This window comes from Tachysurus fulvidraco, chromosome 15, assembly GCF_022655615.1.
Source record: "Tachysurus fulvidraco isolate hzauxx_2018 chromosome 15, HZAU_PFXX_2.0, whole genome shotgun sequence".
Classification (NCBI taxonomy): Eukaryota; Metazoa; Chordata; class Actinopteri; order Siluriformes; family Bagridae; genus Tachysurus; species Tachysurus fulvidraco.
This window is the reverse complement of record NC_062532.1, coordinates 15,587,251-15,600,864: the sequence shown is the minus strand read 5'-3', so window position 1 is coordinate 15,600,864 and position 13,614 is coordinate 15,587,251. Positions and strand designations below refer to the sequence as shown.

Below are 13,614 nucleotides of genomic sequence, written 5' to 3'. Positions count from 1 at the left end.
AATACAAACGATAGGAGACTACTGAAGACATTCCAGTGTTGCCAGGTCCGTCTGATTTATTTGTTTGTTTGTTTGTTTGTTGTGAGTTAGTTAGTTAGTTTGAATAATATGATACAGTGTATTGGTTAGATTTTTGGTATTCATTAGATCTATTATATTAATCATTATGTTAAAAATAATAATAATAAAAAAATAATTATTAAGTGTGACTGTTGAAACAAGACAGGTTGTTTGGCAGGTTCATGATGTTGGCATCAAATTCTGACCCTAGCATATCTGGTCTTTGAGCTGAATACTTGGCAACCCAGTGCAAAAAGGAAAGATACAGGATTCTTGCTTATAAACAATTATAAACCTTTTGCCTCGACAGTTTTCCACCAGCTGTTCTTGATGTTGTGAATTTTAAAAGCCTAATCATTCAGTAAAGTATAACAAATCATTATTGCTTCAGATGCCGGCTATTTATACTATAAAATCTGAATAGTACTCACTAATCAGCAAACCAGCATAATGAACTCACATAGCAAACAAAATGGACTTTGGTTTATTGCCCCACTGAGTGGTAATGACACTCCATATGGTCTTGTCATCCATACTCACTTCTCTTTTCTGCCTAACAAAGAATAAGAGACTAGCAGAAGGCTGAAAATGCTCTTTTGGAGCTGTTAATCTTGTTTATAACTATATACTGTATAGGGCTAGTATATTTTACAAAGCCATGTCTAGATATCATAAAGCAGCCATTGATGGTAATTTGGATCTGTTGAAGGAGGCCACTAGGAAAGACCTGAACACTCCGGATGACGATGGGATGACCCCGACTCTCTGGGCCGCTTATCACGGCAGACTAGAGGCTCTGCAACTCATCTGCAGCAGAGGGTGAGGCTAATCAAACCAAGATTTCTATTCAATGGATAATCTAAAAAACGATTTTATACCCCTGAAAGAAAGAAAGAAAGAAAGAAAGAAAGAAAGAAAGAAATTGCGCGAAAAGAAATTATATTGAATTAAATGTTTAATTAAATCGAATCCACTGATTATCAATTATATTTATTTCTATCTATCGAATAAAGAGACATCTTTGACCTTCACATCTTTAGCTTACAGCAGCTATAAACTGTATATACCTATTTAAATTGTGAAATAAATTGACGTTTTGTGTTGCTGTTCTTGTTTTGCATTCCACATATCCGATTACTTTAGGGCAAATGTTGTCATGATTACATGTTCTTCATCTAAAATCCATCTGTTTGCAGGCTGTAAACTACAACCAAACTCGGCTACACCCTGAACAAATATGTCTAATCATTCCTTTCATTTGACATTTTCTTTTCACAAAAGAATCATTTTCACAAGCGATATGGCAAATGATTTCTGTGGAGCCTCATCTTCTGTAGCTTGTACTTTATGAAGGTTTCCATAAAACAAGCCAGATGGGATTTTATCTTTGTTTTACAGCTCCATTATCATGTAGTTACCATCACTTTAAATACTCAAAAAATATAACAAAATATTATGAGAAATTTTAGTTATTTTAGATATTTTTAGTTTTATGAGCCTCTTATGTAAGGATTTAAGGTTTTTGAAAAAATAATGTTGTCTTTAGCAAACTGTGCTGTGGAAGGATGTTACACACCCAGACAAACTGCTATAGATTATAATCTGGGTTATTATGTGCATAGTTGGAACATAAGTGTGGACTTTTACTGGAAATGGATTAAAGAGTAACTAATTATATTGCATCTTAGTCACACTATATATAGTCAGACTATAATAAAATAGATAGAGCTACAGCTCTTCCTGGAATGTTAGGATGTGTATAGCTGTTAGTTATATAATAAGACTGGTAAGGCAAAGACTATATTATTAAACCCCTCATGGCCAAATAAAAAGGTGTGGTTTTTTGGGGGGTAATATGTAAATGAATGTAAAAATATTGACCACATGTAAAATAGTGTAGTGGAAACTCCGCAGTAGTACTGGGGGAAAAGCCAAAGCCTATATATTTTTTAAGTATTTGACAAAAGTTCATTTTCATAGTCCTTATGTACAATTTCACATATTTAATTCCTTACATGTATTAATACACATTGGTTGTCTAAGAAGTCTGATTTATCTGTGTGACATCGGTTTAATGTTGAGGCTCTGCATGAATGTTAGGTGTTTCATATAACCTGCAGCTGTAAGACTTCATAGGCATACATGTATATCTTTCAATAGTATGGTGAATAAACTGCTGATTCTGATTTGATTTTGTTACAGTGGAGATCCCAACAAGAGCGACATCTGGGGAAACACACCCTTACACCATGCAGCCTCTAATGGTTATAGACACATACTGAACTTCCTGGTGAACTTTGGTGCCAATCTCTTTGCGCTGGATAATGATTTCCACACACCAATGGACGTTGCGGCATCTCGAGATCATATGAACTGCGTCCACTTCCTGGACAATGCCGCTTCCCAGCAGATAATGAAGAACCCCAAACATGTGGAAAACTTGAAGAAACAAGCAGCCAAAGATGCAAAACACAAGGTGAAGGAGTGTGAGAAGGTCAAGCAGAGGCACCAGAATAAGATGGACAGGATGTACCGTGGCAGTGTAGGCTCTGCCTCTGATGCCATGGCAAATTTTTCATCTAGCACCGGAACCACAAACAGCTTAAATCAGCTCATTGCTTCGAACAAATTTGGGTCCATTAAAGGAACTCTTCAGCGCAAGTTTGGAAAGAAGGGCACCATGTCGAAAAAAGCAGAGAATGAAACAGCACAAAAGGCAGAATTAGAAGATGTCTTCAATGAGCAGGATGAAAATGAAGAGGATGAAGCTGGAACTGGTGAATTTGATGATGAAGAAGAAGACGATGATGCAGATCAGGCAGAAGAATCCCTGTTTAAGATACCAGGCCTTGGAAAGATGGTCTTCCGAAAGAACTTCTCCATGGAAATGGGAGTCGAACCAGATGAATTTCCTATTGGTGACACAGAGGACCTGGGGTTCCTGGTCCGCAAGGAGGTGTTTGAAGCAGAGGATGCAGGACTGGATGACCAATACGAAGAGGATTCACAATTGCCTTGGAACCAGGAGGAGATTGGATTGGAAGAAGACGAGGAAACTTCACCCCTGCAATCCTTCCTGTCTGCTGTAAACCTACTAGACTTTGCTCCTGTGTTTAACCGTGAGAAGTTAGACCTGGAAGCCCTCATGCTCTGCTCAGATGATGATCTAAAAGGCATCCGAATCCAACTTGGGCCTCGCAAGAAGATTCTGGAAGCAGCAGCTAGAAGAAAGGCTGCTCTGGAGAAACCTGGTGTAATGAAAGACACCTTTCTGTAACATCACATATATTCAAACTCATGCTGTATATTTCCACAGATGCTCATCTGTACGATATTGTAAAGTGAAATGTGAAGAAATTGTATTCTTTCCAAGCATTGCCTGCCACTTCAGTAACTTTAGAACCTAAAAATAGAAATTCTGAAATGTATGTCTATAATTCATGTCAAAATTCCTGTCATCTACTCAGTGAGTTTAACAGATACAATCTTGTGAATTATAAATTATAAATTGCTTGCAAATAAAGTCACATTTTATAACATAGTTTTAAGCTGTTGTTGATGTCTGTAATAGAATCCATATATTATTAGTTATATCAAGTTATTCATATGAAAAAAGACATGGCTATTTTTCAAATGGCTATTCAGCAAAGAACCCTCAGTCTTTTCAAATGAAAAAAAATAATAACTGTATACCAACATAAAATAAACCTTAAAATAAAATAAAGCATATAGCCGTAACCTCTGGCTCACTACTACTGTTTATACAGTAGGTGAACCTGATAAAATGGCCAATGAGTGTAGGGGTGGAAAAGTTAATTTAAACTGTATCTAAGTAAATGCATTATTAGTAGTAATATTATTAGCATTATTAGCAGTTAGCTGTTGAATTAATAAGGAAAATATCATTGGGAAATGCTTATCATTAAGTATAATGTGATTGCAATTATCCAAAAAAAGATGCTAACCTAGTTAAATATAGGCAGTTAATATTAGCAAATTAGATTCAGGTCATGCCTTCTTGGGAGGCAAGGACCATTTTTATCTATAACATCTTTTTATATCTTTTTAACTTTACTAGAGCAAATGATAACCAGTGGTGCAGTTCAACACTGCAGATACACACTCGGTAACAACGGCATTAACTACATTGGGTAGCATGAGAAACTTGCGCAAAATAAATGTGATACATTTGTGCAATTCTTGATCATTTTTTCTATATGAATTAACTTCAACATTAAATAATTAGATGCTAATCTGAGCCCATTTGATTGATATAAAGAAATTGTCTGGATAAGAGAAAATCCCTTTATATATTTATAACAAGTACATTGACTGTCTAAATAAAAACCTCCCACCCAGATGGACAAAGGTAACTAACCCTGCTACCCCTTGTGCTGCACATTTTAGTCTTTTCCTTATTCCCAACACACATGTTATCAATTAATTAAGATCTCTTCCTGAGTAGGGAGCAGGAAAAGCACTAAAATGTGTAGGAAGTAACATAGAAAACTCCAAGACAAGATTTGAGGACATTTTTTTTAGATTAGCATTTTAAACATGAGTCTCCGTATCCAATAGGGGCGCTGTGGAGTCACGTGTGTTTACACTGATCCTCTATCTGCTGTCGGCAAAGAAGACATGGCGTCACGACTCGCAAATAGTACGAAGTCGACAAAATAAACAACTTATTCTGTCTTGCTTATTAAACGAATCAATTCAGGTAAGAAATTGGGTCGTTATGTATATCAATAAGTTATCTATTAGTGTATTATCTTTAAAGGCGAATGTTTTATGCCCGAATCTGACAGGAGATGTTAACGTTTAACTCCCAATGATTTAGACCAGGGGGTAAACAAACTGCACTGTTGTACACAAACACGACCATTATGGATTATCTGTATACGTCACATGGGGCTGTTCGAGGTTAATCACCGCATTTGTATATATATATATATATTGTATGTTAAAAGCAAACAATTTGACCGTAGGGGCATTTATTCACAGGTCCGCACATGTTTCTCTGTGTAAATAACGCATATTGCAGCACTAGTGTAACTTTGGAGCTCAGTGGTTAAGGTGTTGGACTACTGACCAGAAGGTCGTGGGTTCGAATCCCAGGTCCACCAAGTTGCCACTGCTGGGCCCCTGAGCAAGGCCCTTAACCCTCAATTGCTCAGGTGTATAAACTTGAAATAATAAAAATGTAAGTCACTCTGGATAAGAGTGTCTGCTAAATTCTGTAAATGTAAAGAGACTTACACAGAATATTATACTAACAGTGTTCTATTACATGCAAGATTGCTACTAATTAATGCCTAAAGATATATTTATAAGTAATATTACTAATACACTACACGTTTTCTACATGTCGTCATGGATTTGTGTTTTTGCAGACTGAAATAGTGACAGTATGGAAATCATGGCTGCAAATATGCTAACTAGTGCCCCTGCTCCTGCGCCATCCACACTTCCCCCATCGCCATGTTTGGAAGACCCCGGTCCCCCGCTCGGGACGTTGGACAGCGAAGATTATGTGTTTGTTGAGCCCCGACATCCCAACAAGGTGCTGGAAGGCTTGAACAGCCTGAGGCTTAACAATGCCTTCTGCGATGTCACGCTTTGCTGTGGGGGGCAGGAGTTTCCCTGTCATCGTATCGTTCTTGCCTCTTTCAGCTCCTACTTTCAGGTGAAGATTTGTTTATGAAAACGTATAGCAAAGATGTTTAGCAAGGTGTATCTGTTTGATGGGGCACTTGAGAGTAAGCCGTGTTTGGTTTATTGCTCTCCTAATTGGATCTGCTTTGTGGATTTTTTGTATGCATATTGACAGGAATATTTTCCTCCAATATCACAGGCTATGTTCTCCACTGACCTGATGGAGTCACGTCAGGAACGAGTGGCCATCAATGGCGTGGAGCCACAAATGATTGGCATGCTCGTCACCTACGCCTACACTGCCGAGGTGGTGATCTCCAAGGCCAGCGTTCAGGCCCTCCTGGCTGCAGCCAATCTGCTGGACGTCATGGCAGTTCGCGAAGCCTGTTGCAGGTTTATGGAGCGTCAGATGGACGAGATCAACTGTGTAGGCATCCACTGCTTTGCTGAGGCGCACTCATGTAAAGAGCTGGAGCGTCACAGCATGGAGTACATCCAGCAGCACTTTAGCACTGTGTGCAAACAGGTGAGGCCAGTTTTTTCCATGTACATTTTCCTGCCTGTAAAAAGAGTTCTGCTATCAACCAAAGTCTTTTTGAATGTCAAATCACAATGTACATGATGTTTGAACATGCCTCATGTACTCATTGTTTAAACTGAAATTGCAGTTAATTCCACAAGTTTCAGAGGGCTGTAAAAATGAAAAAAAAAAAACTGCTTCTTTAACATAGCAAAAAGTTTATTGTCATCAGGCATAATCGATTCAGTCCTGATTTCCAACAACAAGATGTATGGGGCTGGGGAGGGGGGTCTTGATCTTGTTGCCATGGCAACGTTTAGAGCAAATAAAGCTTTCTTTTCCTGTGGCGGAAAAGACATTTAAACATAATCTGTAATAAATTAACAAATGTTTCTGAAGAGCCAGACCCATGGCATATTTTGTCTGTTTTTTAATCAACTAGATCTTGATTTATTTTGCGGATCACGTGGCACGGGTTTTATGCTGGATGCCCTTCCTGACACAACCCTGTCATTTTGTCTTTGGTAGCTGAAGGATTTTTGACCGTGAATGATTAAATATGTTCCCATATTCTAGACCGAATTGAAACTTGTTAAATTCTTAATCCTTATCGTGCGGTATTGTGTGAACAGAACCAGTGTACATCACTGTTTCAGTTTGAACATTAATCTGGAATCATTCATTGGAGATTTGCTGTTATTCACGCAGGAGGAGTTCCTCTCACTGTGTGCTGATAAACTGACTGAGATTATCTCCAGTGATCACCTGAACGTGCCACAGGAGGAGACGGTGTTTGAGGCAGCCATGCTCTGGTTGGACAAGTGCGATTCCCGCAGGCAGAGCTTCGAAAAGGTAAGCTACAATTCAGGCAGAGTGAAGTCACTCTTGGTTTGTTGGGAACAGTGTAGTGTCTCACCGTTCTGTCGGCGTATCAGGAATTTATTCTGTTGAGTCTGTACAGCTCAGTTTCATCAGACAGATCAGGGAGAACATGTGAAGGATTAACCTAGCATAGTTCAGTGCGAGGTCAAACACACCAAGCTGGCTATAAGCTCACTCAACAAATACAATCATAAAAGGAAAAACTCACCCTCGTTGAATTCGATGTTTTTAGTCATACCGGCATGCACAACAATTGCGTGATCCTCATTTGCGCCTGCAAACATAGAAAATAAACTCGGATGCACAAAAAGACTGTTATTTGTCACACACACCACCATATACAAGATTTTTGTGGAGACGTTTTAGATTTCAGTATGTTCAGTGTGTTGAACTAATACCCTATAAAAAAAACTTGAGTGTCAGGGCTTTGCAACTTTCATTTCTTCATGGTAGGCAAGGACTTGCACTTTCTGGCCTGGGTCGAGGACTTTGTGGTTTCTGTTGTCTCTGACATGAAAAGCTGCATTTTCTTGTCTTATTATCTTCATGAGAGAGGGTGGTGAGAGAGCGACTGATTATTAGCCCATATAATGAAAGCGATAGCAGGAACTAACATGTTCCACTGGATGTGTGCACAATAAACAGATTAAATGTACAAAATGTTGTACTTTAATCAAAGACAAAAATGTATTTATAAAATCAACATGTATTTGTCCCTTTAACAGACCTGTGCTGCTTGTGATTTTTATTTATTTATTTTTTTGCCAAGGTTTTTGATTGTGGCCATTTTCGATTTAATGCTTCATGCTTTTATATTTAAAACTCTAAATCTAATTTTGATATCTTCTACACGATCTGGAATGGGAATTGCACCAGAAGTGAGTTTCATGTAAAATGAATATACCTGTGTTTAAAAGGTTCTCGAACACATCCGACTGCCTCTGATCAGCCCCTATTACATCCACGACGTGATCGAGTCTATGGATGTAGTGAAAGAGTCTCGAAAGTGCCAGGAACTGATCTCCGAAGCCAAAGACTACCTTCTGCTTCAGGACCGTAGAGGAGAACTCTACAGCCCCCGTGCTCGACCTCGAAGGGCCATGGGTATAATACACACACACACACACACACATACACACAGACTCTCAATGAATACTTACCTTATCTGTAGGATGCAGCAGCAGTATTTCTTCCCTCATAGACTGATTTGACACCGTAATCTCTGTGGCAGGCACAGCTGAGGTAATAGTGACGGTGGGAGGGGAAGATGATAAGGTCGTGCTCAGGAGTGTGGAGAGCTTTGACCCCATGACCAGCCAGTGGAAAAGCCTGGCTTGCCTTCCTTTTGCTGTGAGCAAACACGGATTGGTGGTGTCAGGTGAGCGTGTAGTTCTGTGCTTCTGTGCGACCTTTTTATCTCTTCTAAACTCCTATGAGATGAGACCGTTATTAATCCCCCATAAGGGAAATTCAGGATGGCTGATAGCAGTGCAGACTGGAGGAGGAACATCAAAAATACTGTACAATGAAAACAATAAAATAAATCTGTGAATGTGTGGGCGAGTGCTTGTGTGCGAGAGCGTGCGTGTGTGTGCGAGTGCTTGTGTGCGAGTGCTTGTGTGCGAGAGCGTGTGTGTGTGTGCGAGAGCGTGCGTGTGTGTGCGAGTGCTTGTGTGCGAGTGCTTGTGTGCGAGAGCGTGCGTGTGTGTGCAAGAGCGCGCGTGCGTGTGTGCGCGAGAGACCTTCTCATAACACGTGACACTGAGGTCACTTTATTTCCCATTCTAATTCTTAAACTCTTGATCTTTACCAGCACGATTTTATGCATTGTGCTGTTGAAACCTGGCTGGTTTACTGACTAGCTGCATAAATTAAAGCGGCTGGTAAGTTTTCATTGTCAAATAAATAAATAAAAGATTTTAAAAATGTTCTATGCAACAAATGTGATTTATGTCACTTGCTTGTTACTTGACTCGTGTATTCTCAATGTTTGATTCATGATAATCTATGATTATATCTCACTGATCAGTTTTTCACTTTGATGTAAATACTGTGAGTTGTCCTGACACTGTGTGTGGAGCAGGTTCCATGCTTTATCTGGCTGGCGGTGAATTCCCAGATGGCTCGGCGAGCAGAGAGATGTGGCGCTACGATCCCTGCTTTGACTCGTGGTTAGAGATGGCTCCCATGAATGTAGCTAGATCAGAACTAGGCGAGTTTGGCTTGCAGCAACAGTCATATTATTTGTCACGTACAAGTCAATTCATCCGCTTATGTCTCTGCGCTCCACATTTCTGCGGCTCGCAGGTCTGGTGATGCTAGACGGATACGTGTTTGCAGTGGGAGGCTGGGAGGGCCGCTCTCGCCTTGACTCCGTCGAGTGCTACAATCCGCACGCTAACACATGGCAGTTCATGGAGTCGGTAAAAATGGCGGTCACCAGTCCTGCTGTGGTCGCATTGGATGGACTGCTTTACGTCACAGGTAGCATTCACCTAATTGCAGATTTGTCATTGGGATTAAAAGATGTTTAATCTATAATACATAGCTCTGATCCTACCCTTAGGTGGTGCAGTTCTTGAAGACGGAGATGGAACCGATCTCGCTCAGGTCTACAACCCTAAAACACACGTGTGGACAGAAGTGGCTCCAATGCAGATCGCCCGCTCAGGGTCTGCAGCCTGCACGCTGAAGGGCAAAATCTATGTTATAGGTAAAATGGACATTTTATTTAAATGCTTTTTGTTTAAATTATATGACCAAAAAGTATATGGACGCCTGACCATTACAGTCAGTGTTTTTTAAAGATTCCATATTTGCTGTTATAATAACCTCCAGTCTTCTGGCAAGATTTAGGAACGTGGCTGTGGGAATTTACTCATTCAGCAGCAAATGCATTAATGACCATGTCTTCACTTTGTGTTATGTTTGGACATGTTTGGACCAGCACTCTTAGTTCCAGGGAAAGGGAATTTTAACGCTACAGCAAAAAGGACATTCTGTACAATTGGGAGTTTTGTGGTGTGATGGTGAAAGTGTCCACAGACCTTTGGCCATTAAGCGTACCATAAGATCGACAAAGATTTTATGTAACGTTACTCACTGCCTGGTACTGTTTTGTTTCCCCCCTTTTATATAATTTCTTTTGTTAAGGTGGATGGCACGCCTCCACAGAAAACACAGATAAAGTAGAATGCTATGACCCAAAGAGCAACAAGTGGACTATGTGTGCGCCAATGAAAGAGCGTCGCTATCGGCCCGGAGTGGCAGTCGTGGACGGGAAGATCTATGTGTTAGGAGGAGAGGAGGGCTGGGACAGGTCAGACATGATACCTGATAGCATAAACTAAATGTCCAGTAATCATTTATTTTGTCTTTGCTACTGTCATTTGACTGTATAGAATATATAATTAAATATATGGGAAATATATATATACACACACACACATATGTACTGTATAGAATATATAATTAAATATATGGGAAATATATATACACACACATATGTACTGTATAGAATATATAATTAAATATATGGGAAATATATATACACACACATATGTACTGTATAGAATATATAAATAAAAAATGTGGTAGCATGCAAAAACCTGGCAGATGTCACTGTGGGTGAACTTAATTCTTCTGGTAATATACTTTGGACTCTGGAACAATATGCTGTCCTTTGGAGTTGGAATGAAATCCTTAAATGCCATAAAAACCATTTTAAATCCTTAAAATGCTGTAACTTTACATCTGGTTGGAAAACATTGTAGAACATTTCGCTTTGCCCAGGTGAAAGGTTTTCCCAGGCTGCCACACACACTCGATTTTTCTCCTTACTAATCTTTGTGAATACTTTTATTTCTATTTCAGGTATCATGACACAATTGAACGGTACTGTGACGAGACAGACAGCTGGGAGCTTGTAGGCGAGATGCCAACGAGTCGTAGCTGGTTAAGCTGCGTCTCACTGCATATGAGGAAAGAATCTCACGCTGCTGGAACTCCTGGCACTGCCGCAGAGACAGAGTTTCCTGTGGACTGATGGCGTGTGGGTAACGATATGAATTAAGCCTCACACTCCGTGTGCCTGCCACACTCAGCAAATATGGGCTGCGTGTGTATGAGAGAAAGAGAAGGCCACGAGAGAACACTACTGCTGAAGTGTTCGCAGGACTTTCGCAGGACTTCTTAAGTTTGCACAGGAACATGCTAACAAACTAAAGGGTACACCGAAACCCACTAGTGTGCGATATTGTGGAGTCCGTTCGTTGCTGCAGACGGACGGTTATCATGTGTAGCACAGTCTTGTGTACATCGTCTCCCTAAACCTATGAAAACTCAGGAGCACCTCCTGATGGTCATATAGTGATTAGATGTGATTTCCTACCCCCTGAACAGTCACTATTGTGAGTTATTTTTGTATTGTATTTTGGTGGAGTTTTTTGTATTTATAAGGCTTGTACAGTACAGTAGACGTTGTGCAGAAGCAGGATGTAAGTGTTAATTAGCCGACACTCTCTAGTACAATACCAGACGGTACCAAATCTTTCAGTCAAATTTTCTATTTATTAAGTGACATAAAAGTACGATATGGAGTATCACACGGATACGTTTTCTACCTAGACATTAGATCAGCAGTGTAAAAACCACTAAAAGTAGAACACATTTGTCATTAACATCACTCACGATTCTAAATGAACATTTTAAACACCATGTCTGGGGCAATGTTTACAAAGAATCTTAAGTAAATGTAAACACCTAACTTAATGTTTAAAGAGAAATGCATGTAAAATGGGTGGGTCCTATATTTTCAGTTTACATTTAATGTACAAGGTTGTTGTAGCATTAAAGTGACAATCCAGAACAGACTCTTGTGTTGCTCAGCACAAAACACGAACAATTCTGTAATTGGTTTTATACAGTTTAGTCTAAAGACAAGGTGGCTGTGCATCCTGATGCTATACAAACTTTAGGAGTAGACATGGATGCAGTGAGTGGATGTGGGTGTGAATAGGATGAGATGGATGGATGGACAGAAGGAATGGATGGTCGGCCCAACACCTGATCTTAGATATTGTGAATGTGGTATTATATCAGGTGTTAGGCATTTTTACCATCTGAGATTAAGAATTCATCGTGACCCTGACCAGGATAAAATTCTTACTAAATAAATGAATGAATATTGTACCGCAGATGGTTCTCAGAACACACCACTTTGAGTGGATTACACAGAAGAAATGCTAATATCAGCAGACAAGAAGAGAATAAGTGTGTCCTCAGGGGGCATTGGGGCATCAAATAAGGTCTGATAGGATCTGAACATCATGCAAGCAAATTCAGGTGTGAACAGCTGCTGGAGGCAGTATCATGGTGTTTGGAATGTTTTTCCTGACGTGTCTTCATAGCTACGGTTTGTTTGCATCAGACCAGTACTGGTGATATCACAAGGTCTCATCACCGAATGGACATGAGTGAGTCTTTACAGCATGAGTGTTGTGTACTGACCCTGCATTTTATTCCTCATAAACTTCTTTAGGACACGTCTCTGCGTTCATCACACTGATAGTGATAGAACTAAGCAACACAGAATTCCCTTTTAAGCTCATTTTAAAATTCACATCAAACCATCAGTCTCCTTTGTCTTCCATTAGGTTTGACACTAAACTCCATGGTTACATTAGGACCTTTCTTTTTCATAATATGTATATATGAATAGTGTCCGTTTAATGACACATGGTCCACTGCTGTACCAAACCGTCTGAGGTCAAAATTCCTCTATGACAGGTTTGGACCACATCTTTAATCTCAGCATAGGAATTCTCTCAGCTTCCACTAGAATCTAGAAATAACAAGGACTTTTGTTGATCAGTTTTTGTCCCTGCTTTTTTTTTTATTACGGTAGATATGGAATGTATCTAAAAAAGTTTTCCATCTTTATAAAGTATTCTATTTTTCCATAAATAGCCAGTGCTTAAAATACATACTATTAGGTACAGAAGACATGCTGTGTATTCAATATATACTATATACAGTACAGACCAAAAGTTTGGACACACCTTCTCATTCAAAGAGTTTTCTTTATTTTCATGACTATGAAAATTGTAGATTCACACTGAAGGCATCAAAACTATGAATTAACACATGTGGAATAATACACGTACATAACAAAAAAGTGTCAAAAAAAAAGACCCCAAACACACCTTCAGGCTGTGTAAGGGCTATTTGACCATGAAGGAGAGTGATGGGGTGCTGCGCCAGATGACCTGGCCTCCACAGTCACCGGACCTGAACCCAATCGAGATGGTTTGGGGTGAGCTGGACCGCAGAGTGAAGGCAAAAGGGCCAACAAGTGCTCATCAAGAGAATGCCAAGAGTGTGCAAAGCAGTAATCAAAGCAAAAGGTGGCTACTTTGGAGAACCTAGAATATGACATATTTTCAGTTGTTTCACACAAAACACTTTCAGTTGTTTTGTTTTGAACTAAATGTTCTCTT

The 13,614-nt window shown here is 39.6% G+C and overlaps 2 protein-coding genes across 2 annotated transcripts; both read left to right on the top strand.

Moving 5' to 3' along the window:
• Nucleotides 1-561: 561 nt before the first annotated feature.
• Nucleotides 562-3,601, top strand: anks4b (ankyrin repeat and sterile alpha motif domain containing 4B). Its single transcript, XM_027139081.2, has 2 exons — nucleotides 562-879; nucleotides 2,263-3,601. The coding sequence occupies exons 1-2, from the start codon at nucleotides 719-721 to the stop codon at nucleotides 3,335-3,337; spliced, it is 1,236 nt and encodes a 411-aa protein (XP_026994882.1). The 5' UTR covers nucleotides 562-718; the 3' UTR covers nucleotides 3,338-3,601.
• A 1,021-nt stretch (nucleotides 3,602-4,622) lies between these two features.
• On the top strand, nucleotides 4,623-11,984 carry si:ch211-256e16.3 (kelch-like protein 20). The gene is made up of 11 exons (XM_027139178.2): nucleotides 4,623-4,780; nucleotides 5,454-5,746; nucleotides 5,915-6,241; nucleotides 6,944-7,087; nucleotides 8,035-8,221; nucleotides 8,349-8,495; nucleotides 9,201-9,329; nucleotides 9,425-9,601; nucleotides 9,684-9,830; nucleotides 10,271-10,436; nucleotides 10,991-11,984. The coding sequence occupies exons 2-11, from the start codon at nucleotides 5,471-5,473 to the stop codon at nucleotides 11,160-11,162; spliced, it is 1,872 nt and encodes a 623-aa protein (XP_026994979.1). The 5' UTR covers nucleotides 4,623-4,780; nucleotides 5,454-5,470; the 3' UTR covers nucleotides 11,163-11,984.
• Nucleotides 11,985-13,614: the final 1,630 nt, after the last annotated feature.